Source organism: Trachurus trachurus (genome assembly GCF_905171665.1).
Source record: "Trachurus trachurus genome assembly, chromosome: 21".
Taxonomy (NCBI): Eukaryota; Metazoa; Chordata; class Actinopteri; order Carangiformes; family Carangidae; genus Trachurus; species Trachurus trachurus.
In genome coordinates, this window is record NC_139899.1 from 8,218,200 (window position 1) to 8,243,966 (window position 25,767).

The 25,767-nt window shown below is 40.2% G+C and overlaps 1 protein-coding gene across 1 annotated transcript in view; it reads left to right on the forward strand.

Annotated features, from left to right (window-relative positions):
- Window positions 1-25,767, forward strand: part of thsd7ba (thrombospondin, type I, domain containing 7Ba) — a gene marked incomplete at its 5' end in the record, with an annotated part of 133,920 nt that overhangs the window by 28,620 nt on the left and 79,533 nt on the right. Inside the window, 5 exons of the mRNA XM_083996343.1 lie at window positions 3,656-4,547; window positions 6,474-6,722; window positions 7,681-7,850; window positions 13,248-13,406; window positions 19,959-20,159. Coding sequence (XP_083852469.1) covers window positions 3,656-4,547; window positions 6,474-6,722; window positions 7,681-7,850; window positions 13,248-13,406; window positions 19,959-20,159 — 1,671 coding nt within the window. The remainder of the gene's footprint in view (window positions 1-3,655; window positions 4,548-6,473; window positions 6,723-7,680; window positions 7,851-13,247; window positions 13,407-19,958; window positions 20,160-25,767) is intronic.

Genomic DNA, 25,767 nt, shown 5'->3' on the forward strand with positions numbered 1-25,767 from the left:
GCTGCACTGCTCACCACCACACTGTCACATCTCTCTCTTTTCTCTCTTTGTCTCTCATTGATGTTTAATGTGTTTTTCTCTCATTGAGATATCCGACCAATTTCTGTCGTGGGCCACCAACAAAAGTCCCAGCGATAACCCGAATGTTTTTCATTCTGTGTCAGACAAAGACGGTCATGTTCTTGTATTCTGCCTCTGTGTGTGTATTTGCGCGTCCTATCTGTTCCAAACCAATGGATAAATCATCCGATCTTTTTTTTTCTTTCCTTTCTAGAAAAATTAAAGTAATAAATATTCAAATTCCTCACCTTGGAGCTTTGTCATCAGTAACACATATTCAGTTCGCTGCATTGTACCTGTGCAAAAAAACAGAGTAAGTGCATAAGACAAAAAAGATCACTAGAATGAATGATAATGACGTTAGTTACACTGAAAGTCCCCATTAACATTGCAAAGCCAAGATGAATAAACTCAATGATGTGCTTCGATGAACTGTGAAACAATTCAGCAGTTTGAAATATGCCCCCTTTAGCAGAAAGCAACAGCTTCAAAGTAGCATTGTTGTGTCAAAGACTGTCCAGGGAATAAAGTGTTAACAACTGATTTCTCTGCCACGAACGGCATAAAACATTTTTCAGCGACTTGTCATTCGAAAGCAATTTAGGAAGCAGTAGGATCTCATTATTACATCAATTTAATTCCAATTAGAAGAAATGAATCAAATTATCCCTTTCATAGCATGTGGCAACGGAGCTGATGAGAAGCAAACGTGACCGATGTAGATAACCATATCATATCAGCAAATTGATTTCATTTTGTCTTATTCTGATTTATGTCTACTTCTTTTGAAAATGAAAAGGTCGAAAACTAAATTAAGAGGATTGTATAAGTTTTTGCATTAGGTTTTTGTGAATAACAAATGAATAAGGATTGTGTTAAAATTGCACCTTAATTAGCTTTTTTCCAAGTGACAATAATCTGCCATATTCTCCAGGTGTGAATCACTGGATCACAGCACATTGTGGTATTGATTTCAGAGGATATTAAATCAGGAAAGTAGACCCAGAGTTGAATACAAGTATTTAGCAAAATGTGTATTATTATTCAACAGGTGCTTCATGCATAATCAATGAGAGGAATCCACTTCATAAAAGAATTACAGCAATCAAAGAAGCGGTGCAGCAGAGGGTTGTCTGTGCATGACAACCAGCTATCTGTGTGGCTGCAGTTTCCAGGTTTATTCTTATTCATCCCACCCAGGACCTCAGCCTTTAGTTAACAAAACTGATAAGTGACAGTTCCTGCTCATATTGTCAATATTATGACGCACAGCAGTATAGATCTTCATGGTTGTTCTGCTGGGCTCGACTGATTCAAGCCTTTTTTGACACCATGTACCATATGTGTTGGCCGATAAGACCTAAACACCTTTTTTCCCCCGTTGAAACTTGGGGTTTAGGGCTTAATTAAGAAATAATGTCCTTCCATTAGTTGACAGCTACTGTAGAGAAAAAAAATATTGTTAGTGTTATGTTCATTCAGGTTTAGGTTGTCTCATTTGTATAGGTTTACTCTACATAACACTGTAGGACTCATGGGACTTGCAAAAAGAAAAGAGTCTTATAGGCATTATACGTAGGTATTTTGTAGTTATCGTTACTAATTGTATTTACATTTTCCAAGAGTACACTGTAGTGCTGCACTGATGCCATTTTGAATAAGAAGAGTTGTGTTTTAAATACATATTGGTCACAAGTATTTGACTTTATTTGTTTATCTAAAGGATCAGTACAAAAAGAAAAAGGTGTGTTTATGTAAACATGAGGAAAATCAGCACTGGCCCAAACAAATCCCATATCAGGTGGTCTCTATGTACCTTATGTACACTTTGATTTGAATCTTAACACATATTTCAACATTCAACATTTTCCATTTCAGTTTGATTAGACTCCATCATCAACAGCTGAACCCAAAATGTATCTTTTTCTTTTCGAGAACCGTAAGCTCATTATCTGTGGGCTTGATGGTTGCGGTGAAAAGTTTGCAGTCCCCTTCTGTGCAGAAATAGAGGCTTTGGTCAACTTGAATTCATGTAAGTGGTGTATTTTGAAAAGGGATGCAAGTTTTCACAGCGGGAAAAAGATGTCAGCAATTTTGTTGCCTCTCTGACCACAGACTATTGCTATTTTTCTCTATTTGTGGGAAATGGAAAAATTACTTTTAGCTGCTATGCTTTTTGTCACACATACTTTGATGTTGGCGGGTAGTGACAGTAAAGTGCGACCCTGTTTCATGCTGCGGGTATCAACCACATCATCACTCTTGCGCGATGGTGAATACCTTAACATGAAGTTGCTGCTCTCTTTCATAACTTAACGGCTTGTGAAATTCATTGGACTCAACATTTTTTTTTTTTTTTTCAGTGGAATGAAAATCTTGTACCTTTGGGAGCTCAACTTGGCTGCTTAGTTAGTTTTACGCTGAAGTGTGGCCCCCAAGCTTCAAATGTCAGTGTAACTGAACGTAATGTTTGTGCCCACAGTATCAATGTTCAATATATAAAATGTAACTGGAGCAGAAATTGTGAGGGTTATATTTCAGACTCCATGACAATTTATTTAAGAGGTGAATGTATTTTTGAAGCAACTGTGTGACGAGGGGATTAGCTCCTCAACTTGACTGTTAACTCAGCACTTACCCTGTTTTTAAACTTCTCTCTTTGCAAGTGAACCAATCAGGCATCGACTGAATCAACTTTTAGGTCTTGTGAGATATGAAACATAGTTAACATAGTTTCCCAGTTAACCCATTTGAACTGTAATGTTGTTTGAAGCCGATTAAGTTATCGACATACAAGAGGATAATTGTGTTTCTCTTTGGATTTTTGCCCCGGACCCAGGGAATTACTCCATGAAGGACAGCTTAATGTTATTATAAAATGATTCTCTTTTACAGACAAAATTCCTACTTACTGATGAAATTCTTTTGAAGCAAGGTCTTGATTGTGTTCATAAATTATTCCAACCAGCATTGTTAACTGCACAGTTAGATATCTTGGGTCCACAGTGTGCTGTGAGCGAGGAGTCGGACTACAGCAAAAGGCCTTTCATGTCTTCGCTTGGTTTGGGGTATTTTTAATGAAGATCATCGTCTTTGTTCAGAAGATCTATAAAAAAAAAAAACGATCGTGTGCAGCGTTTCAGCCATGCCGGATGTGTTACTGCCGAAGAGCTTGCTCCATTGAGATAAAATGAATACGATTTTTTTTGAAGAAAAAAAGACTGATATAATTGCGCTGAAGCCAAATTTTAGGAATTCAATGTGTGACCTATTTGCTGGTCATGCATTGCATAGCCAAAGATATTGATTGAGTTTAGGATCAGGAACCTAATTGAATTTAGTCCTTTGTGACTAAGAAACTAACCTTGTATTTCATATATTGATGTCTGCCAGTGGTTGATTACCCTAGTTTCTTTGTACCTTTCTTCGTCAGTTCATGAATAAAGCAATCATGAAGGTTAAGTGAATGGCCTTGGATTGTGCTTGATTGCAAGCTGCCAGATAGGTGCAATTTAAATCATCTGTTTGTTTTTTTCCCCCTCAAGCTTCAGTTTAAATGAAATTGCCCTCTCCATGTGTCTTTTCTTGGTTGCAGGCCAGTGGGGTCCTTGTATCGGGGAGGAGTGTGGTTCTGGCGGGGTTCAGACAAGGACGATATGGTGTGTCCACAGAGAGGGCTGGACGAGCCACCACTCCCACTGTCAGCAAATGGAAAAGCCAGAAAGCCAGCGACACTGCTTCAAGGTCTGCGACTGGCACCAAGACCTCTTTGAGTGGGAGGTATCTGACTGGGGGGGTTGTGTTCTCGTCCCTTTCTTTTCCAATGAGCTCAGGCTGAGGACAGCTGAATGCTTTACAGCACAACATGGCATCCAGAGGCGCCAGGTCCACTGTGTACGCACTTCAAACCGTACCACTGTCACCTCCAGGATATGTGAATTCTTTTCTCAGAAGCCGCCTATGGAGCAGGCTTGCCTCGTCCCCTGCCCTCAGGACTGTGTGGTGTCAGACTTCACCTCCTGGTCCACTTGCACCAAAACCTGCGGTGCTGGACTTCAGCATCGGACTCGACATGTCCTGGCCACACCAATGTATGGAGGGGCGCACTGCCCCAATCTGACCGAGACTAGGACTTGTTCTAGCCCCATCAACTGCCCTGTTGGGGAGGACGAGTACCAGTACAGCCTTAAAGTAGGGGCCTGGAGCGAGTGCCGCCACCCCAATCACAAGGATGCTGTGCTAAGTGGAAGGACCACAGTAGACTTCAGCACCAGCCCCTTTGAGAACAACACAGTCGTGTTGCACACGCTGGCTTCTCACCGCCGCTCTCGTCACAGCCACAACCATAATCACCAGCACCACCTTCACCATCACCATCACCATGCTGATTCGCACAACAAATACCCTATGTCCTGGGAGCTGGAGGTGGGATACCAGACTCGACAGGACCGCTGCACTCGGGGCGACGGCAAGAATGCCATGCTGAGGTAAGCCCCTCATAAACACTGCCGGGCACTGCGCCTTTCAAAGCTACAAAGAATACATGGGAAATAAACACAGTGAAAAATGGAGCATTTCTTAAGGTCCAAGATAAGTCCAAGATTATAATGAAAGCAAAGGTGGCTGTGGGAGCTGAGCGGCTGCAGCTTGCAGGAGGAGTCTGGGGAGCAGACCTGTACCTATAACTGGATTTATCTTCCATTAATCTCTTTTTCCACTGATGTAGCGAATGAGGTGAGCAGTAAAAACCCTCTGCAGCTGAACGTGGGTGTCTGTCAGGTGAAATACTCCTAATGGAGTTGATTGTTTTTATGCTCCTTCCACACACAAATTGTTTCATAATACGAGGGGGGACATGATCAATGGTCACTCCTCCCCTCGTGATCCCAGTGGGACCATTTTTAATGCTGAGCTGTATTCAGCAGTGCACTACAATGGGTTTTTTTTTTTTATTGATGGTGCTTATTTATTCAATTATAACTAAATTATGTGAGAGCTGGTGTTTTGCCAGCACACTGGCATGGTGGTGAGCCACTATTGTGTTAAATGTCAAGTGCTGCTGTCCCTCCTGTCCCTGCTGTTTGAGCTAACCCTGGTATTTGGATTTGATAAGAATGGATTTCTCACACACACAGAGACACACACACACACACACACACACACACACACACACACACACACACACACACACACACACACACACACACACACACACACACACACACACACACACACGCACGCACACACATAAACGCACACACACAGGCGCACACACACACACACACACACACACACACCATCATAAACAACATTCCATCTTGTGCTTTCTCCTCAAGGAGAGAGAAAATCATTGCATGTGTATATTATATTGACTAAATGCCACTATACCATCTACTTGGTGTAAAGTGACACTCTTAGCTGACTGTTAAAATCAATCAGCCACTGCCATTCATGGAAGCCACGGCAACAGAAACCACCTATCAATACCATCCTGGTGAAATGATGCATTCTGATTGTTAGGCAATGCTTTTTATATTTGTTGTGGTGAGCCGTCCATTTGGGAATGCGTTCAGCTAGATGAAAGCTAACCGTCTGCAGCTTCTGGGATTTTAACTCGTGCACCGTATTGAATTAAGTGTCGTGCCAGATTTTACATGATGACTTGTGCTTGTCGCATGCTGTTTGAACTGGAGGAGCTTAAAATGGGATATCTCCATGTGCGTTTGATATTTGCATGTTATTATCTTCTTCCAGGCAGGTTGACTGGCTTCATGGCCTGAGTGTGTGAAGGGACCGTTTACTATACAGTGCCTGATAGCGTGGTATTTACTAAGAAGTGGGACTCAAGCTTTTGAATATGGATTTCCCACCTGAGTTCTGGCTCATTCTGCTTTTCTAATTACAACCTAATTACAAAGTAAAATTCTACAATGAGCATTGTACTCACATCTTAATAACCTAACCAATTATATTGTCCAAATTAAACAATGGGAGTTCAAATTGCATGACTAATGTGCTTGTTTCATATTTCTAAATGAGCAGATCAGCTCTTTGTGAGATTTTTATACAGGGTTAACTTTATGTCCGGAGACCTTTTACCATTAGGATGAATAATACAGTTGCTCTGGATGCTGTCATGCAGTAGGAGAAGCTGTAAAGGTCATTTGTTCATCAGGAAAACAAGAGATCCATGAGTAGCCTGTGCAAGCACATGACATTTCCTACAGTATATACATTGTTTTCTCTATCCACATTAATCTGTCCACCAGTCTGTTTAAATCTCAGCCACATTGAACATCTGTCTTCTGCTGCACACACTTTCTATATAGGGTTACAAATAAGATGTTGTGTATTAAACTTTTGTCATTGTTTCACAGTCGATACCATACCATATTCTTCTTCTTGATCTGCAGTCTCTGTTCAAAGGACAGCCCTCCTCTCACCTTCCAAGCATGTGTGATGCCCAAAAACTGTCAGACATCTGATTGGTCATCGTGGAGCCCATGCTCTAAAACCTGCCGGTCCACCGACCTGTCTCCTGGTTACCGTCTCCGGTCACGGATCATGACACAGATTCCAGTCGGCGGGGGGAAACGATGTCCTGCCCTTGAGGAAAAAGAAGCTTGCAACATCATAGGAGATTTACTTCCAAACTGCCCCAGGTGCTTTTTTTAATATTGATACCCCTGATCTTATTTTCAGCCAGCAAAACTTCCAAAACAAAAGCTCTGTTAATGTGTAATCACCTGATGCAGATGTTTATGCAAAACAAAGTGAAACTCTAAAACCAAATGATGATTGAATAATAATTAATTTTGTTTCTCTGAGCTTGTTCACCTGAATAATTATGAGAGAAAGCCTGGAGGCTGCAAATATTCATGATTCTACCGCTGAATTACTTTGTGCATATATTTTGGCATTACCTCAATTATCTTGTGACACCTACAATAACCTTGTGTGCTGTTGAGAGACCCTGACCCAGTGGACATGACGTGGATGACAAACAGTGCCTGACAGAGCCTCATTGTTTTTGGGTTGTTTGAGTTAAGATAGGTTTTAGCTAATATTACATGCGGTAAACAAAGTAGTCAATAGAGAATTATTTTCCCTGCTGGTTGATTTTGTTTTATTTGCTGAATCTTCATGGAGTGCCTGAGAGCAGAGGATTTACATGATTAGGGAAAACTCATTACGGAAATTAAGCATTTGATAGATTACTACAGGCTGTTGTTCTGGTAAACTCCTCAAATATTATTGCTTTCTGCACCACTACATTTTTCATAGTTGAAACCAAACATTTGTTTAGAAGTTTTGAAATTAAAATAATCGTGCCTCTCTCCTTTTAACATGCTGTAAGAGAGGCTCGCTCTTGCTAATCTCTCTTTTTCTTTGTGTGACTTTCTTTTGAAGCATCTGCCGTTATTGTTCGTGTATACTGTATATTGATGTTTTCACCTTTTTAAATGCAATCATTCATCAGTTTGTTTCACATTTGGTTTCTTTCTGAGCATAATAGTCATGCATACTTATTCCATCTCTCCACAGTTTGCTTGTTCGCATCAGATTGAACATGTTTGTGTTTTCTAAGACCCATGTTTGCGTCTCTCTGTGCTCCGTCAGGTATTTGTGGAGAACCACTGACTGGGGCGAATGTCGCATCCTCCCATTACTGAGCCAGCAGGACCGGCGGCTGGCTAACATCAGTATTCTGTGTGGAGAGGGCATCCAGACTAGGAAGACCTACTGTGTTCAAGTTCCTGATGTCTCAGCACCACATCACAGGAAAGAAGGTAAGAAAAAAAATGTCTTTATCATAGTTGACCCAGGGCTCGCTGGAAGCTCACACTGACTCAAGAGATGCACCATAAATAAATTCTGAATAAACTCAGTGGTGTATTTCGCCACAAGCTATGGCCATCATGCATCATTAATGTGAAAGTTAACAGTATGTTGGTTAGTTTGGTTATGTGGGTACAGGGGAAAAAAAGAAAAGAAAAACAAATTATAATCTTATTCAAGCTGTTTTCTTGAGATAAAATCTAGTGTACAACTCTACATAAAATTTTTCTTACAAAACTGACTTTTTAATACTGTTGTTTTCATGAATCTCATGAATGAGATTCGTATAAAATGTACATTTCCTCCTTGTTGAAAGCTGACAAACCACAGAGCAGCAAGTGAATGCACCTGCAGAGGTTTTAAACTGCTTGCCTATTTCAGTATATTCTTTGTTTAGAAATAAAAACATATGCAAGAAAAGTATGTTATTACTGTATTATTATTATCATTGTGAACAATATTATCATTATTATCATTGCTGTTAATATTGTAAAGGTGCAGCACGTCCCTAAAGTCTCTGAGGCTATCTGCGGGGGGTAGTCTATGTAGTTGGAGATGTCAGGATGTAATTTGAGATGATTCATATCCTCTTTCAACTTTAGCTGTAGAGCGACAGTCTTACCTCCACATGGACTGCAGTGTTAGACTGCAGGAAACACACCTCTTTATGAAACACATACTGTAAGAGCAGACTCCAGATCTACAACCATGTCAGCAGCTTTGTGAACCAATAAAGTTTACAACAGTGAATAACAGAGAAAGTTATTGAAGCCCCTTATTTTCCAGATGAGCACGTCAGCTTGATGTGTGCTTTTGTGTAGGACACAAACAGGAACTGCACGACTTTGTCCTGCTGACATTTAAAAGTGATATGAGAACAGAATGAAAGCCTTGTGCCCACTGATTATATGTTGTCAAAAAAAAAATGCATGTATGGCTCTGTCTCAGCAGGAAAAGCAAGTTGTCCACCGAGTTATTGGTTTGTTTCCACCTCCTTCAAGTGTCAGTGTCACTGAGCAAGACGTTGACTGATGGACCATAACACATTCATGTCAGTGGCTGTGTGTGAATGAGAGGCAAATTATAAAGCTTGTACTGTAGTTAAAGTGGCTCTTTTAGAGTAGCCATAACCATTATTTTACATGAATATGAAAGGTTTTTTTAATTTTTCAAAATTCCTTTTTTTTTTTTTTTTTTTAGATAATAGGAACTATTGGAGTGAAGACACCCTTCTCTTGCAGTGCACTGTGGAAGAAAAAAACACTGTTATGCTTAATGCTACTTCTAGGCAAGGCCATTACTGTCTGTCCACCATGTATGCACTTCCAGTCTAGACAAAGCATATGCACACATTAACATATTCATCAGGAGGAAAGGGGCAGACAGTTCCCAAGTGGGCTTTGGTAATCAGCAACTAGCTTGGCACAGTGGTCCTAGTTTATACATTCTTATAATTGTCATTAAAGCCTCGGCAGTGCAGACAGAGCGGCCAATAATTCCTTAACCCTGCCACTGTAGTCACACAAGGATGATCTCAGAATGCTCACAAAGACTGGTGTTATTACAGGCAAAGTTTAAAAAAGTATTTTCATTAGTGTTTCCAGGCAAACCTCCGAATGGTAGTGTGGAAATTGAGCCAGCTAAATCACTTTAATGTGGGGGTGGACACAGTAACATCTAGGGTGGCATATCTGTGTACAAGCATCTGTGTAATTGTCTCTGGCCTGGGTTGTAAGAGGAAATTGGTATTTCCTGAAATTAAAGTAAAAACATGGAAAAGTAAAAAGAAGTATGAGAGTGTCAAAAAGCGTAAATCAGTTTACTTTGAACACAGAGTGGAGCCTGATTATTCTTAATACTAATGTTATCACACATTATTTTAATATATTGCAGATAGATTTGGGATGGTCTTCACAGGTACTGCAGCAACAGCATAACAAAGTCAGTTAGTTAATGAAGAGAAATAAACTGTATCAAATTAATACAACAAAGGGCAGTAGAAAAAGGGCAGAGAAGCTGAAGCATGTGGCATTGTGGCGGTTGTCTTGAAGGCAGAACTACAGTAACAGCCGGTGTAAAACCTACAGGGACATGAGATGAGATCACACAGGAGCTGAGATGTGGGTGACACAGGAAGGAAAATTGAGTTGAGTTTCACCTGAGAGCTGTGAAAATGTGCAGGATAGTACTAGTGGCCATTCCTGCTGTATGTGTTTAATGTGCATTGTTTAGTGACATTATCTTAGGACAGGATATTGACCTTTAGTCTTTCACTAAAAGACTGAAATATGTCTGTACTGTAGCACCAAGTAGCCAGAACTAATCTATGAAAAACAAGTGAATGTTGGCTCATATACAGTATGTATTATGTAGTCATTTTTAATAGTTTCCAATTTGAATTAAAAACAACAACTAAACTAAACTATTTTTTTTTTCTCTAATATTTGACTTTGCATTCTTGCATGGGTGCTCCGTACTTTTTTAATGAAAAGGATGAGAAAACATACTAACACATGTCTCAAAATATTTCAAATCATATTCAGCCCGACCTGTATATGTACAGTAGCTTCTGTGCTAATTACATGCATACTGCAAAAGACAGCCTGTCATATTCCTGATAAAATGAAACTCAAGTCAATTGTTCTATTTCAGTCTGAAGTAACATTTTTTTTTTCCTGTTATAAATAGATCAGTTTATACAGATTTTTTTAAAACCATAAGTAAGGTAACAAAGAAACAAATGTTTAAAAATGTATAAACACACATCATCCCTCCTAACCTGAATACCTGAAATAATTGATGGATTATCCATTAATCCATTGGCCATACCACTTATTGGATCTGTGCAGGGTCACAGAGAGCTTTAGCCAATCCCAGCTGACATAGAGCAAGGGTGGGTTACGTCCTGGAAAGGTCACCATTCAATCGCAGAGCTGACACACAGAGACAAACAACCTCTCATACTCACACCTACATGCAGTTGAGGGTCAACAAACAACCTAGTGCGTGCGTATTTGGACTGTGGGAGGAAGTCGGAGAACCGGAGCACATGGTGAGAACAAAAGGAGAACATGTAACCTACACCCAGGAAGGTCAGGGAATTGATCCATAGCAACAGCATAAGGTGACATTCCCAACCACTACTCCACCATGCCACCCTAGATTGATAATGAGCATTAATAATATGTTTTTATTCCTTTAAAATTTTGTCTGTAATAAATCAAACATGCCTTTTACCCAGGAGGCTTCCCCTGAAAAAATTAGTTTAACTCATTTTGATTTCTTTTATTATGAGAACATAAAGGAAAAACATGTGCTGTAGTGTTTTCATTACTCTGCCCATAGTACCTCACCAATGTACAGTAGAATTCAATGCAAATATAAACAAAGGTAATACGCTTTTGTTCCTGATGAGGTTTTTACATGTGTACAGTTTAATAGTGTGACTCTCTTAACAGCCATTAGCCATTGCCATTAAGTCTAGGATGAGTTTCCCAAGTTTGAGTTTTGTTATGTGCCACACTTTCTTCTGTCTGCTCAGGGGTGGAGGCTCTGTTCACTCAGCATGCTACACAGCCGCTTCCTACTGTCAGAGGCATGAAACTCACTTCCTGTGTAGTGGAAGTTTCTCTTTGGAAAGTCAGACAATGGAACTTAAGAATAAAGGAGAAAACCTAACTGTCAAAAGCTTGTTCCAGGTTGGATCGCAAATGTTTGTATCACACAGTGCAGTGGAGCCGTCTTAACATCCCAGGATCCAGGAAGCAAAAGTTAATTGCTTTTGGGCAAATTCATTGCCATAGATTAGATGAAAAAGCAAAAACCTATGATTGTCAAAATCACCAAGGTAACCAGTGGTGGCGATGAACACCAAGCAGCTGTGTTAAAGACTGATACTCTTTAGCAAAATTTCAATTAGGCTTATAAAATCACAACATCACTACACATTTTTAAAAAAAAGAAAAAGAAAAACATGCATACCAAGTATTTCATTTATCTTTTTAATTAAGCACAGTGGGTAGTTTTTAATGGTTTTCAGCTACACAATCCTTTTTCTGCAAATCACACTTTTTCCCGTCTAATAAATCTGCTTCTGCCCTTTTTTTTTGTTGCTGTAGCATGTACTTGATGAATTCTGGGTGGCTTCATGTCATAGCTGAGATCCCGGTGTTTTGTCAGTTGCTGTGGGATGCCCCTTTAACTCTTCAGATGTGTGCAGAGACATGATAGAAGATCAGAAGTGTATTTGGACGGAGAATATGCTAGCTTAGTATAGAATATCAATGAAGGCGACTCTTTGAACCAATAGATGTGAGAACAAAGATCAATTCGTCAGCTGTAATGTGCGCCTTGACGTGCCCCACATGGCTTTCGCTAATGTAAACAGATGTGACTGCATGTGCGCAGTATGGAGAGCTACTCGGTCCGGTAATGTGGAAAACGATTTTCTCCTGTCAGATGTCGACTGCAGGAACACAATTGATAAACACTAAAAAAATCCCAGTTTAGGCCACAAAGCAGAAAGATCTGCACCAGGCACTTTATCAGTGTGTTTAAGCAAACATCTCATTTTTGCAAAGGAAATCAAACACCATGTAAATTACTTCTTGTAAGAAGACAAAGCACAATGGACATTTAGTGAATTTCTCTTTGGACTCTCATTTAAATGGTTAATTTGCATTTCAATGATATGCAGAGGTGCATCCAAATGGAATTTTAGATTGAACAAATCCCTGTGTCGTGGACAGGCAAACCCTCCTCCCCCCCTCTTATTCTGTGTGAGAGACTAATGTCAAAGCCCATTACAGGTGGCAGAGCTCCCTGTGATCTACAAATGATGCCAGCCATGCTTAGCTGTGAATTGGTTATACCGTGTCTTGCGTTAATATCTCCCTTCTCAGCTCCTGTTTACTCCTTTAGCTGGCCGCTGCCCTCCATTTAATATTCTCCTGAGTCAGGCATGAGATGAAAAGAACAATTTTTCCTCTGTTCTTTCTATTTTCTTCTTTATTTTTTACTCCACAAAAAAGCCTTTTCTAAATCCACCCTGCTTTTCATCACAGTGTACGAGCTCTGAAGCTGTAGCTTTTTACTAATATACTGAGTGTTCCTCTGTCTTCTTAATCAGTGCTAAAAGTCTTTTCAGTCCAATGACAGAGATGCTCCTTCGACTTCTTCACTGTTCTCACAACATCTGGCACGTTGTCTGTTTGGATTCCAAATCCAAAGATATTACTTGACAGCAGTGTCACAAACATACACACCCAACTCCTCACCGCTGCATGTGTGTGTCTGAGCTTGACATAAACCGGGTTTATCCTTGCCTGTGCTCTGTTTTGTTTATTCAGTATCCAGACCGGTGAATGCCAGGCTGTGTGCCGGTGAAGAGCCTCCGTCGGCTGTCCAGCGCTGCTCCGTCCCCTGCCAGAACCGCTGCCTGCTCTCCCAGTGGTCAACCTGGGGTGCCTGCCTACATGACAACTGCAGAGAACCACAGGGGAAGAAAGGTAAGGTGGAGTAAGTGAGCGTGAAGGAGTTTTGGCTTGAAAGATGAGTGTTTAGCCATTGTAGACAGTAGTCATTATGCTGTAATGTGTAGAGTGTTTTCAAATCATAGAGCCAGTTGTTCCTCTGTAGATATCAGTGCTCTCATGTTTTCACCTTCCAGCAACAGTGTCTGGTGAGACATGGGATGTATGAGAGTACGCAAAGCACAGCACAATAACAGGAGAGCTGGAAGAGGAATAGTCTTCCAAGGTCATGTGTGTTCTCCCAAAGCACAGAGTCTTAAAATACATCTCTCCTGCAGAAAAACACTTTCCCATCACCGGTGATTCACATGAAGACATAGATGGTTTTATTTTTATTTTTTAAATATCTTGTCTTCCTGGCAGTTTTATAAAACTCTCAAAAAATGAGAAGATACACCTACCATGTATTAAGACAGCTCAGGATGGCTTTATATGGACTATACCTTTTAACACTAGAACCGCCGTGAGGTCATTTTGACCTCTCTCGCTTCTTAAAATGCATGAAGGGAGTGGAACTTTGTACAATCCTTCTAGGCTTCGTTCCCTCCTTGCACTGTTTTAAAATTGTGCTAAATAAATCAATCAAATCAAATGTAACTCTGTTTGCGTAAAAACCCTACAGTATGTCTCCCAGTCGATGACTTTTCCTAAAAGTGTGTTCTGCATCATCCTATGCGTTTTCACGATTCTAGTACAAAAGAGAACGAAAAAAAAGAGTGATTTTACCTAGAACCGCCAAGAGGTCATTTTGACCTTGATTCATTCTAATGCAAAAATGGTAAATGGACTGCATTTATACAGCCATATACATTATATAGCCAGCCAGAAACACAGCTCACAACACTTTATAGTAATGTTTCACATTCATATACACACACATACTTTACAAAAAATAACAATAGTCGTTGCTAGGCAACCAATATAGGCGACTGCAATTATTTTTCTATTTTTCGAGTGTGGACAGCGGTTCTAGGAGTACTTGGAATGTTGGCGGTTCTAGTGTTAATATTGTAATTATCAACCAAAGCAAAACCTTACATTCTCATTGCTCTCTGTTATGTTATCTACCTGCATGGTGGAAAAAACCACCAGAGAACATAGTCCAGATCCAGGAATCATGTCATTATACTGTGAAACAGCTTCTTATGTTTGACAAAGGCCGGTCCTCATTCAGAAGCACTTTCCAGCAGAGTAAACACAGCAGATGCAGCTACTGACCACAGCTAGCCTGTCTACAAATTGGATAACGTGGTAACAAGCTCATAAAAGTGGGTTTGAGAATTCTTGTTGATGCCAGAAAATTGTTCCAGCGCGCATCATCCTTCCAGCTGTCTTCAAAGGCAAATTAATGTTATCTCAGATCTACGTTTGACAGGTGGACAGACAGATGAATCCAAGTGATACTACAGATAGCTGATGTGAAAAAATAGATATTGGCGATTGCACAGATGGGCCAGGGGTGAAATCATAAGCAGAGAGACATGTTGTGTTTGTAGAATCAGCCGCTCACAGCAACCGGCACCTGCTAGCGCCTTCAATACGGTCGACAAGGGACTTCACGTTAACCTGAAAGCTATTACGCGTTTACATGTTTTCAATTTGGCACTGCACCATGTGTATTTGTGTGTCTGCACAAGAGATTGTGCTGTGCTTTGGCAACACTGTAAGGGAAAGAGAAGTATTGTGGCTGACGGAGGCTAAAAGACAGAATGACAGAACAAGAGAGCGATGTTGCCGGAGCGGGAGAGAGAGGCGGTACACATTTGAATCGTAAATTGTTTGTTGATAAGCTCCTGGCTGAGAGGAAGTACGCTCTGAAAGGAGGCAGTACACATATAAATGGAGAAGAAGACCAAAGACAGGAAGAGAGCGCACCTGTACTTCTCTTCTCTGTCCCCAGGAGGGTGATAGGAGTATCAGCAGATAAGATGCTTCCTGTCTGTGTGTGTTTGTGTAATGTGTGTGTGTGTGTGTGTGTGTGTGTGTGCTCAAGTATTCTGCACGCTTGTGCTGTCTGAATGTTCTTGTCATTTTGCACAGGTGAGAGTGTGTCAGATCTGACTGCTTTGGAAAGGCTACACACCGCACGTAGAGCGCACTGTGTACGTTCCAGTTTGTGTGATTGCAGTGGAGCTGTTGGTGTGTTAGCGCTGTGCTAAAAGGGCAGTGTGACCTCATCCCTGCCATGAGTAAATGTGCATGAAAGCGCCCCAGGGAGCGACTGACGGGTGGATTGTTCAGGTCAGTGCCCACACTCTCCAACACGGGATCTCTGGGATGAAGCGGCTCCTCTCGCAGACAGTGTCATTAATATATTTCAAGGAGTGGAAAACACAGCATCTGCTGTTTTGCACAGGGGCCTCTTGTGGCATACTGTCTTTTGATGGCATTCATAAAGACTCCGAGCCCACAGCAAATAGAGTATGAAACCGATAGAAAATCACTGGCAGTGAGCTCCGCTGCCTGGGAAGCAATGAACAGTTATTGAGTAGTAGAGTATTGTTATGATCCAAGTCGTTTGCCTGTGGTCCTTGAGCTGCAGAGAATTTCTTGTTCCTATTGAATGTGCACTTAGCCTTTATGTTTCACAACATGGGGATCTAACTGAGAGGCCCACAGGATCCCATTTTTCAGGTGAAGGAGCCAAGCAGCCAGGGTGCTTATACTGCCCCTGCTTTGCTCTCTGGAAAATTACAAATTTAAATTGCCTCGGAGTGGCTTTATGTGCTTTTTCACAATTTTGCGTGTTATCTTGGCCTATCACATTTTGCAGCTATGTGGAAAAATGAATTGAACACGGGAGGTGACTGGATAGAAATTTTGTAATACCTCGTAGTAGAAGTCATCACGCTGGAGGGAGAGATATTTCTGAACAACAGTAAGCTGAAAATCACTGGATAGCCCTTGTAGCCCTTGTTTCCCTGACATAAACCTGGTATGACCAAGAAACCTTTCAATTATTAATATCCATGGGGGCATGCCCGTGCCAAATTGTTTTTTCATGGTTGGATGTGAGCAGCACTAAGTGCTCTGGGCAATACTGCAATCGATCCACAGTCTGTACTCTTTCGAACACACTCGGGCAGCACCGCTCAGATCAGGCTCCTGAACTGGTGCCTCACACCGGTAGATGTCGGGGGATGTAATCTGTGGAGTGGGCATCCTGGGGTTACAAAGTCCCACCTGTTGAGGGAAAGTTGGACCTTTCTGCCAAGTGGTGAAATGAGTGTGGCTCCAGAGAAAGGCAGCTGGTGCTCCAGTGTCATAGGTATTTAATGAAAGAGGTGCTTGAATCTAAAAAGTATTTATATATCATCTTTCATCTACCTGAACTGTTTTTTTTAATGTTATCAGAACTGGAAGAGCTCAGTTGCTAGAGACCACAGATTAGAGATGTCTATTCAATGAGAACCTTTTAATCAAGATCTAAATATTTCATGAAAATTTAGCTTTGAGTGAGGAAATCAGAGAGCAGGAAATGAATCAAAAATATGAGCCAATTAGATCATTTATAAGGCAACTGAGTTAATGATAATAATTATGTCTATTATGCTGTTGACCATGTTATTGGACAATTTGCTAGTCAGGAATTTAAACTATCTTCAGAGTAATCTATAGGTCTCATCATGTTGTTCTTGGTTTACTGGCATTGTCATTTATGGACACAGATCATAGAGTAAACTACAAGTACAAGATGCACCTATAAAAACAGACCAGAAAGTGCACCACTAAACACTGGCACAGTCTATATTCCCTATAGAGGCCCACACTGAGGTTTCATGGGGGTGAAGGGGAGAAATAATAGCCACTGCACCTGATTTATCATTAACAAGTTTAATATCATATCTGTATTTTCACACTATTACTACATAGAAAAGTCAGTGTTAGCTTTCCTTAGTGTTTGGGCAGACAACAGAAAAACCCTTTTGCAGGAGGTCTGTTCAGGACCACAACAGCAAAGACCTGTCACCTACAGTACACAATATTATACATTTGCAATGACCGTCTCCCTTTGTTCCTACTTGAATGTGTAGTTCTCCTGACTATCAATAGCTCACAGCTGGTCCACTCTTGTGATATGATTGAATTTGCCAATTAAATACTTATTAAAAAGGCCTGTTATTTATATATTTATTTTGTATCTATTTACAGCGAGAATTTAGTCAAAGGGCTTTCAAAGTTTTAAGAACTTCCAAAAGTCTCCCAGATTGATTTTTTTTCTTATCTCCAGGGGGCCTTTTTATTTCACTCATGTTTTTGTTGAGCCGACAAGATCGTTTTTAGGTCCTCACACAAATATGGAAAAAATACAACTGCGGTTCCAAAAAGTTTTCTTTTCAACCAATATTTCAAGATCAGCGTCAGAAAACTCTTCTGTGTATTTGTGTAAAATGTGTTTGCAGCATCCTATCTAAAAATTTCACACTCGTTGTTCTGTGCAAAGAGAACAGGGAAAGGCGAGTTATTCCAAACTTGCAGCTAAGCCAATATCATACTTAAGCAGTCAGACTTCAACAAATGAAACGTGTATCTTTCAGACTTGCAGCCTTTTAATTTGAAATTTCCTCTTTTTAGTCCTTCAAAGGATAATAACTGAGAATTGGAAAAGATTTTTCTAACTCAAAGTGCTGAAGCAATGATCATTTTTACAGTGAGTTAAACCTGTTTGGATGTTCATGCAGGCACTTGGTTTAAACGAATTTACTGTGGTTTAAAGGCAGACTTGATGCAAATCTGATCAACTGCAGCTCGGCTCATTTGTTGGTTTATCCTGCTAGATGGAAACTTTTTCAGTAACTCAAAGTTGTGTACTGCTGACAGTGATTTGCAATTTGTCTAGTAAATATTTCTCCTTATGTGACATCTAGACACCTGGACTGTGTAACTCTGGTGTCCCCAGTTTTAATCTGACTGGAGACCTTTGTCAGATGTTATTCCCTTATCTGATGTGCCTTTTCCCTCCCTGCTAGCTTTTCACTTTAAAAAACCTTGACATAATAGCTAGGTTGAGAGGGGAAGCTGCACAGCTACACAGCTACACTCAGCTGACTCATTGCATTCAGATGCTTTTTTTTCTTTTTTTTTTGTTAATTTTATTTTTCAATTATTTCAAAGTGCTCATTTTGACTGACCTTTTGCTGCTTTTATTCTTTTTCTACTTTTATTAAAAGAAAAGTATTTTCGGACGAAGCTTCAATATTTAATACAATTAACTTGCTAAAGCCTTGGGGCTCAATGTCAGTCTTATTATGTCTTAATTGCATCATCGGAGCAGTTCAATTTGGAATTCCTGTTATTACTGATTTCCTTTGCACTGTCACAGAGGCATTCAGCAGGTGTTATTCATAACAGCACCTCAGCGAGTGAGCCACAATCCAGGAGCAGAAACGTCAGAAAGTCAGTATGACAGTGAGCACTTTGAGGGAGTAATGAGAGTTTGACTGTGAAAACTGTGCCAACTGCTGTCACGTGATTCCTAATAACTCCCAATTTGACATTTTGATTAAATACCTTCTACTTTGCTGAGCCATTTGATCATTTTCTCCCTCATATAATATACATATAAAATTATATTATTTGTTTGGATTTTTTCGATGAGCATCATGTTTACAGATGCATCTCCTTGCAGCAGGAAGCAGCCACTTCAGGACGCATGCATGAAATGCCTTTAATTTTGTGACTAAAGTGACAGTGATGGCATAGCTACACATCGATCATACCACTAACAGCTTTGTTGGCTGGAAAGGGTAGGAGAAGTTTGTGCATAGTAAACCATTTTAAAGTTATCAGTTTATAGCCAGAGTGGATGGGAAAAAGTGATGGGAGTAGGATATAAGTTAACAAATCTGACCATTTCATTTGAGTAAAAAAACAAAACCTTTATGTCAAAGTCCCTGTCATACATACTTTCTGGGTGGAAAGTGTCTTGGAATCAGATGTTGGGTCTCTCTTAGCACCACGGACAGCTCCTGCTGCTGAAATTGAGTTTCAAAAAAATAATTAGCAGTTGCTTCACCATTATAAGATACAGAGTTTTATTTAACTAGATTTCTAGTTAAAGTGTAGAAAAAAGTTTCAGTTTTCTCTGTTATTCAATCTTAGACACTTTTCATGGTTAGCAGTGAGACATGGTAGCTTTTATTGGACGGTGCTACGGTTCACCACCCATAGCTAATAATACCTTAATATTTCATCACACAGAAAATATCCAGTGAAGTCCACATCTGTCAAAACTTAAAGTCTATGTATATTGCAGCAGCTACAGTATAATCTGGGGATCAGCACATACAGTATACAAGGTCCACACACTGAGGCCTGAATCAAAACAAACTTTTTCTGCCACGAGTCTGACAGTAGTAACCACTCAGCCACCATGCTGCACAAATCTAAATGCAGTGTTGTAGTGTTTGGCTGAGACGTGGTGTGTATCATACAGTATGTGTGAGACAACACGATGACTGAATATTGATGGCTTCTCAGACAACTCTATCTTTTTTGTTCCCTCCCTCCTCTCTTGGTCTCTGCCAGGTTTCAGACAGAGGAGGAGAACGTCGTTGTGGGAGTCCAGCAGTTCTCCAGAGGCCTGTCCCCATCTGGTAGAGTCCGTCCCCTGTGAGGATCCCACCTGCTATTTGTGGCAGGTCCAACAAGAGGGAGGTTGTCTTCCTGATAAAGGCTCCTGTGGCCCTGGAACTGCTGTCCAGAATGTGACCTGTGTCAGCTACGAAGGTAATGTTGCTGGATTTGTGTGAAAACAGTTTACCGTTTATCAGAAATACAGTGATTCTCTTTTGTCCAGTCACTTAATCCTGTTTTTTCTCGGTCATTCAAGGTGTCCTTCTTGCAACTAAAGCCAACTTGAAGGTGCTTTTGTCAATTTGTAAAATCTGTTTACTTGTCTTTCATGGATTAAGCAAAAACACAATGGGCTTTAGAGCTACTGGCAGCTAATCATAGATTGAATTAAACTACAACTAGCTGTTAAATTCATCAAGGCGATGTTAGAGCTACCAGTGCTGCGGTCCATACACAGTAACATTATCAATAGCATTGTGATGCATGAACTATCAGGTATAATGTGATCTATTGTACTCAGCCATGTCATTATGTTGGGTGATAGAAACACCGATGTTAACAGAGGATGCATTATTCATGAGGGACCATTGAGTTGCGCAGAAAACACTGGCCTGATTAAAAGTCAGAATCACAGCTTCCTACCAGGCATTAATTGCTCATTTCCATAGATTATAAATCTAATTGCACCCTCTTTTTGCCTGAGTTTTATTATGCTGTCACAATGGATCATGTGTATGTTTATCAGGAGGGCAGAAGAGGGCGTAAATATATTAGCCAACGGGGGAGTCTAATGAATTTTGACAGGACAACTGAGCTTTGCTGGCTTTGAGGAAAAACTCTTGTGAAATTATCCGCGGTGGATTTATTGTTAGTGAATGCTGACAAGTTGTTCGCTGTTACTTCCTTAATTGGCTTATCGGACTTAACAGTCAAGCATGTTTGGTTATTTTCATACATAGTCACAACAGTGTCAAGGCCATGTTGCTTAGTGATGCAAACTATTGTAAGGATCTCTGCATTTTCTTTCTCTATGGCACTGACTAAAAGCCTCAGTGAGCATGCCAGTATGAGTCTCATAGTCTCACAGTTTACACTGTATTTATGAAAGGCAGTCGAAGGCACAGGAAATTGTAATTATTAAAAAAAATGGTTGATTTTGAGCAGAGCTTGACTGAATCTGACTTGTATCAAACCATAATTACTATCTTTTACTGTAATATCAAACACGACACACTAAATGCTAATGTTTCTCCCTTCTCTTTGATATGACCCATTGAGTTTTACAGACAGCAAATATAACATAGCTTTGTTGTCATGGTAGCAAGAAAAAAACACAGTAAAGGCTGTGAAATGGTCAAGGTTTGTTTAGGACCAGGAGAAACTTGAATAAAAGTTGACAAGTTTTTCCTCAGGGTTAAAGGACTTTCTTCATGTTGGTTAGAAAAAACACACACATGGATAATCAGACTGGCCCAGGAAACAAACAGCAGTCTCCTGTGTTTTGTCAAGTCATCCATCCACCCCAATTTTCCTAAAGCCTGCCCAGATGTTCTCCTGGCCATTACAGAGTGCTGCAACTCAAGGAGAGATTGTGACCATAGTTTCTGCAACTTGATGCATACCAAAACAAAGCCTGTAATTTCAGTTTTATGAATAGCTCTGATAAAATATAACAAACAAATACATATCTGGCAGGTTGGCTATCGTTGTGACTAGGACTTCAAACTGCTGCCAGGTGAACTTTACTTTATTCAGATAAAATGCATCATACACTCATTACACTTGATTAAACCAACATCACGTAATGTTCCGAAACCCAGCGCTGCTATTTTTGAATTGTGGGCAGGTGGAAAAACAGATAATTGGATTGACAGCATAAGTCTGTTCCTAGGTTCATTATTTATTGTACAAACATCCCTGTGACCCTTTTTCATGGTGCTTTTGCACACACAGAATATATCTCTTGTTGTTTTCTGTTATGCTTGACATAGAAATTTTGTAGACCTTGGAGAAAGCAGTCACTAATTGCCCGTCTGTCTGCACATTTAGTCTCAACACATTCAAGCTCTTCTTCCCTGCTGCTACAAAAGTAAAGATGATGGACACTTTGTCTGTGCAATGCTGAAATTGGAAAAAGGCAGGAGAATATGTTTCTCTCCGGGGAAAAATAAAGTTGAAGCTTTTGCCAGTCAGGAAAGACACTGAACTAATTGTGTTTCAAGTCTGTCAAGGTCAGGGTTTATTCAGAGTCTCGAAGCCCCTAAAGATTCCCAATATCAAGCACAAAACATGAAGAATACATAATAAACTAATTTCAGCACAAAATTAAAATGAGATATTGAACTGGATTTTTTTGCATGCTAGCCTGACCTTCCCCCACTCTTCTCTTATGTCCCTCAGGGTGAATGAGAAGTAATACAATAACCAAATAAAGAACATCGTGGCAGTAGGTCTTACTCAATACCACTTTGTGTTACAAGCATGCTCTTGGCATTCTGTGCAGGTAGAATATGTATCAGGCCATTGTCAGGTCATCTCCACTCTTTGATGTAACTGTCTACAAGGTTCAGTCTGTATTTTCCATTTGTCAAAACAAGCAATGGTTAATATCAAATCATGAGGGGAAACAATAGTATCTATATGAATTACTCACTTGTTCCCTTTTTATCACTGTACGTACATATAATGATACTGTATATCACTTTGGAGTCTGACCTCTGAAGTACTGAGACATTTTTTTCACAGTCAAGCTGAGAAACTCATCTCTGTTGAACTTGACGTTTATTAAAGCAGAAGTAAGCGGAATGTTTGTGTTAATATAAGTCTTAAATAGTTATATCTTCCGACAGCAATCACTTATATAGAGTGTTTGGTCTGAAACACGGGTCTGTCAGTCACTCTGCTCTGCTGTAAGCCGAGGAGAAAACTTTCCTCGTATCCTACAACCTTTATCCAATGAGGAGAGAGAACGGCATAAAGGGCCGGTCCTCTCTGTGTGTGCAGCCAAGGGATGCGCATGAATGTGGTGACGTAGGGACGAGGGCGGGGACTGCTAACTCCATCGGCTGACAAGAAGTTAGCCAAAACGACCGGATTGCTTACTTCTGCTTTAAATGAATACCATTATTTCATCATGTTGTCTTTTGTTTTTTCATTTTTGTCTTGGTTGGCTGGCCTTTTATACAATTCCAACTTGTTTCCTAATACTCACTAGGGAATATGGTACACACAATAGGTATTGAGTAATTCTGTCCAAAATTATATTTTCCAGAAAGATGTTCTAAATGTTGACTCATGGCCACGCTGTTGGTGAAATACATGAGATTTGTTTTATGCGTTTAAACTTCTGTAGGAGCCTTGTTGTCGATTATCTTTTTACAGTAAGTACCCAGCTGTGATTATTTGCTGTTGGCTGATGTTTGTAGAAAGGTCAGTTAAGGCCGGGTCTTCCATCCATCCACCATCCATTCCACATTGCTCCATTGTTAACACGCTTTTAAGTTCTGAACATAAGAATAGCTGACATTTTTTTTTACTTATTCAGTTTGTCAATGTATTGAGCCACGTAGAACAAAGATTTAGAAATATTCCCAGTGTGGGTGCTTTGAATGAAAATATCAAAAAGAATGAAAAAATAAAAATAGTCTTGAGCCAAGAAGACAATTGTCATTGATGTCCCCTGTGTTACATGTAGTCTGAGTGAGGGAAAGAGGTGGGTGAATTGGCAGGTACCTTTTAAGATTGCAAACTTCAATGAAGTGACATTTGCCTCAGAGCTATTCAATGTTTTCTCCACTTTACCTCCTGATTGAGTAAGCATTTGCTTTCCAATTTCTCAGCCTATAACTACTTTTGCATTTCAAGCCTGGAAATTCATGAAGTAGAGAAAAGTCTCCGTCTGTAAAGACTCAGAGACAGCAGATTTTCAGCTGTTTATCTGATAGGGATTTAAATTATTATCTGTGGCTGCTGAAGCAATGAGAAAACATCCTCTACCACTGATACACCAGCTTTTATTGCTTAGTAAATGCATGCAGTAATTCCTAAAACTACTCAGGTATGGATGGAATGGAATAGACTGGCACAGGGGGGTTTAAGGACATTTTTGGGGCTTAGCCAGGAAGATCATCCATCCACAAATAAATAAATAAATAAAAATCAGAGGGAAATGCATCAGTGTGTTGCAGCACACAGTTTGGATTGTGTTTATCTGTTCCTGGCCACTGCTGGTCCACTTCAGCTTCTGTAGTTAAGACACCGTCCTCAAAGAGCACAGTGCGTGTGCTTATTGCTCCTTAACAGAAATCCACTGCAGTTATTGTACATCAGTCACACATCATGTTGTCAAATAGTTAGTATTCATGTTAGTGTTAACAGTCATTGTGTTAATAAAATATGTGTGAGAGTGCTGATTGGTTGATGGTTCTGGCATGATTGTGAAGATGCCAAGGTGTAAAAGCAGGTCCGCTAGCAAAGGTGAATTAATTAAAACTGAGATTTTTAGCTCTGAGTTAAAGGTCTGTGTGGGGAACAGGGTTTGATTTGATTCTTACTTGTAGTTGTTGCTAATTAAAAACGTAGTTAATAAGAACTGGAATTGGGTCTGTACTTGCTATCAGCAGGGTATCAGATAGGCATCTGTTTTATGTCTTTCAACTTGACTGGGTTATGACTAGCCCAAGGATGGTCTTTTGGTCACAGAGAGGGAGGTTATTTTATTCAGTTAAAGCAGCCTTTAATTAGATCTCAAATTTTAGTGCAACATTGCAAATCAAAACTATAATCATCTATCATCCTGCACATTAGAGTTCTGAGCTACACAAAAGTAAATCAAGAGCAAACTAGAAATAATACGTCATCTTGCACAGCTAATGAGCTCTTGTTATATTCCACAGTTATTTTATTCGGCAAAATAAAAATGGGACTGTGTTAGCCTAACCCAGTGGCTTTTTGCCCCAGGCTTAGTAAAGTTGTTTTGACAGCTCCTACTGCTCCCACTGCTCCCACTCACTGCACAGTGACCATACACACCTGGGTGGTCAGTGCCATTTCCAGAACTATCTAACAACCACAAGCACACGCTGGTTCAGACATGCTGGGTACAGCTGTGACTGACAGCTGACATGACAGGTCTGAGCTCTTCTAGATGCATATTAGCTTACTTCTCCAAACCCACAGAGGGTCTGACATCTTTGAACCTAACGATAGGTCAGCAGTATGGTTGCCATCAACCTTACTGTAGCTCTCTCTGTGCTACTGGTCAGCAATATTCTGGTTATGATGATCTCAGGGAAACAGCCGGTGAAAACTTGGCTGTTTCACTGTCACCAATGATGAAATTCCGAAGTTTGGAAGTTGAAAAGTTATTATTCCATAATGTGATTGTTGCACGAATACAGCAAGAACTTTAATCAGTGACCCAGCCTAGTTTGTCAGAGTCAGAGCCCACTCGCTGTGATTTTATCCAAATGGCCTGGTTGTTTTTGCCTGCCAGTTTTGTCTTAAAAGCTGCCCACACGGAGTTGATATGATTATTAACTTTTAAGCAAAGACTTCCCTTTTTTCTTTATCTCCTGAATAATAACAATGAAGAAGGTTAATTGGTGGGTGGGCGAGCAGAATAGAAATCATGTTGAAATAGCATGCAGGAGGCAGTGATATTATATCTGAGTAAGAGCCCCAACTACAGATCCCTATATTAATAATGCAAAAGGACCCCTAGGGCAGCCATATATTTGCAGAGCCCCCCACAGCACCCCCC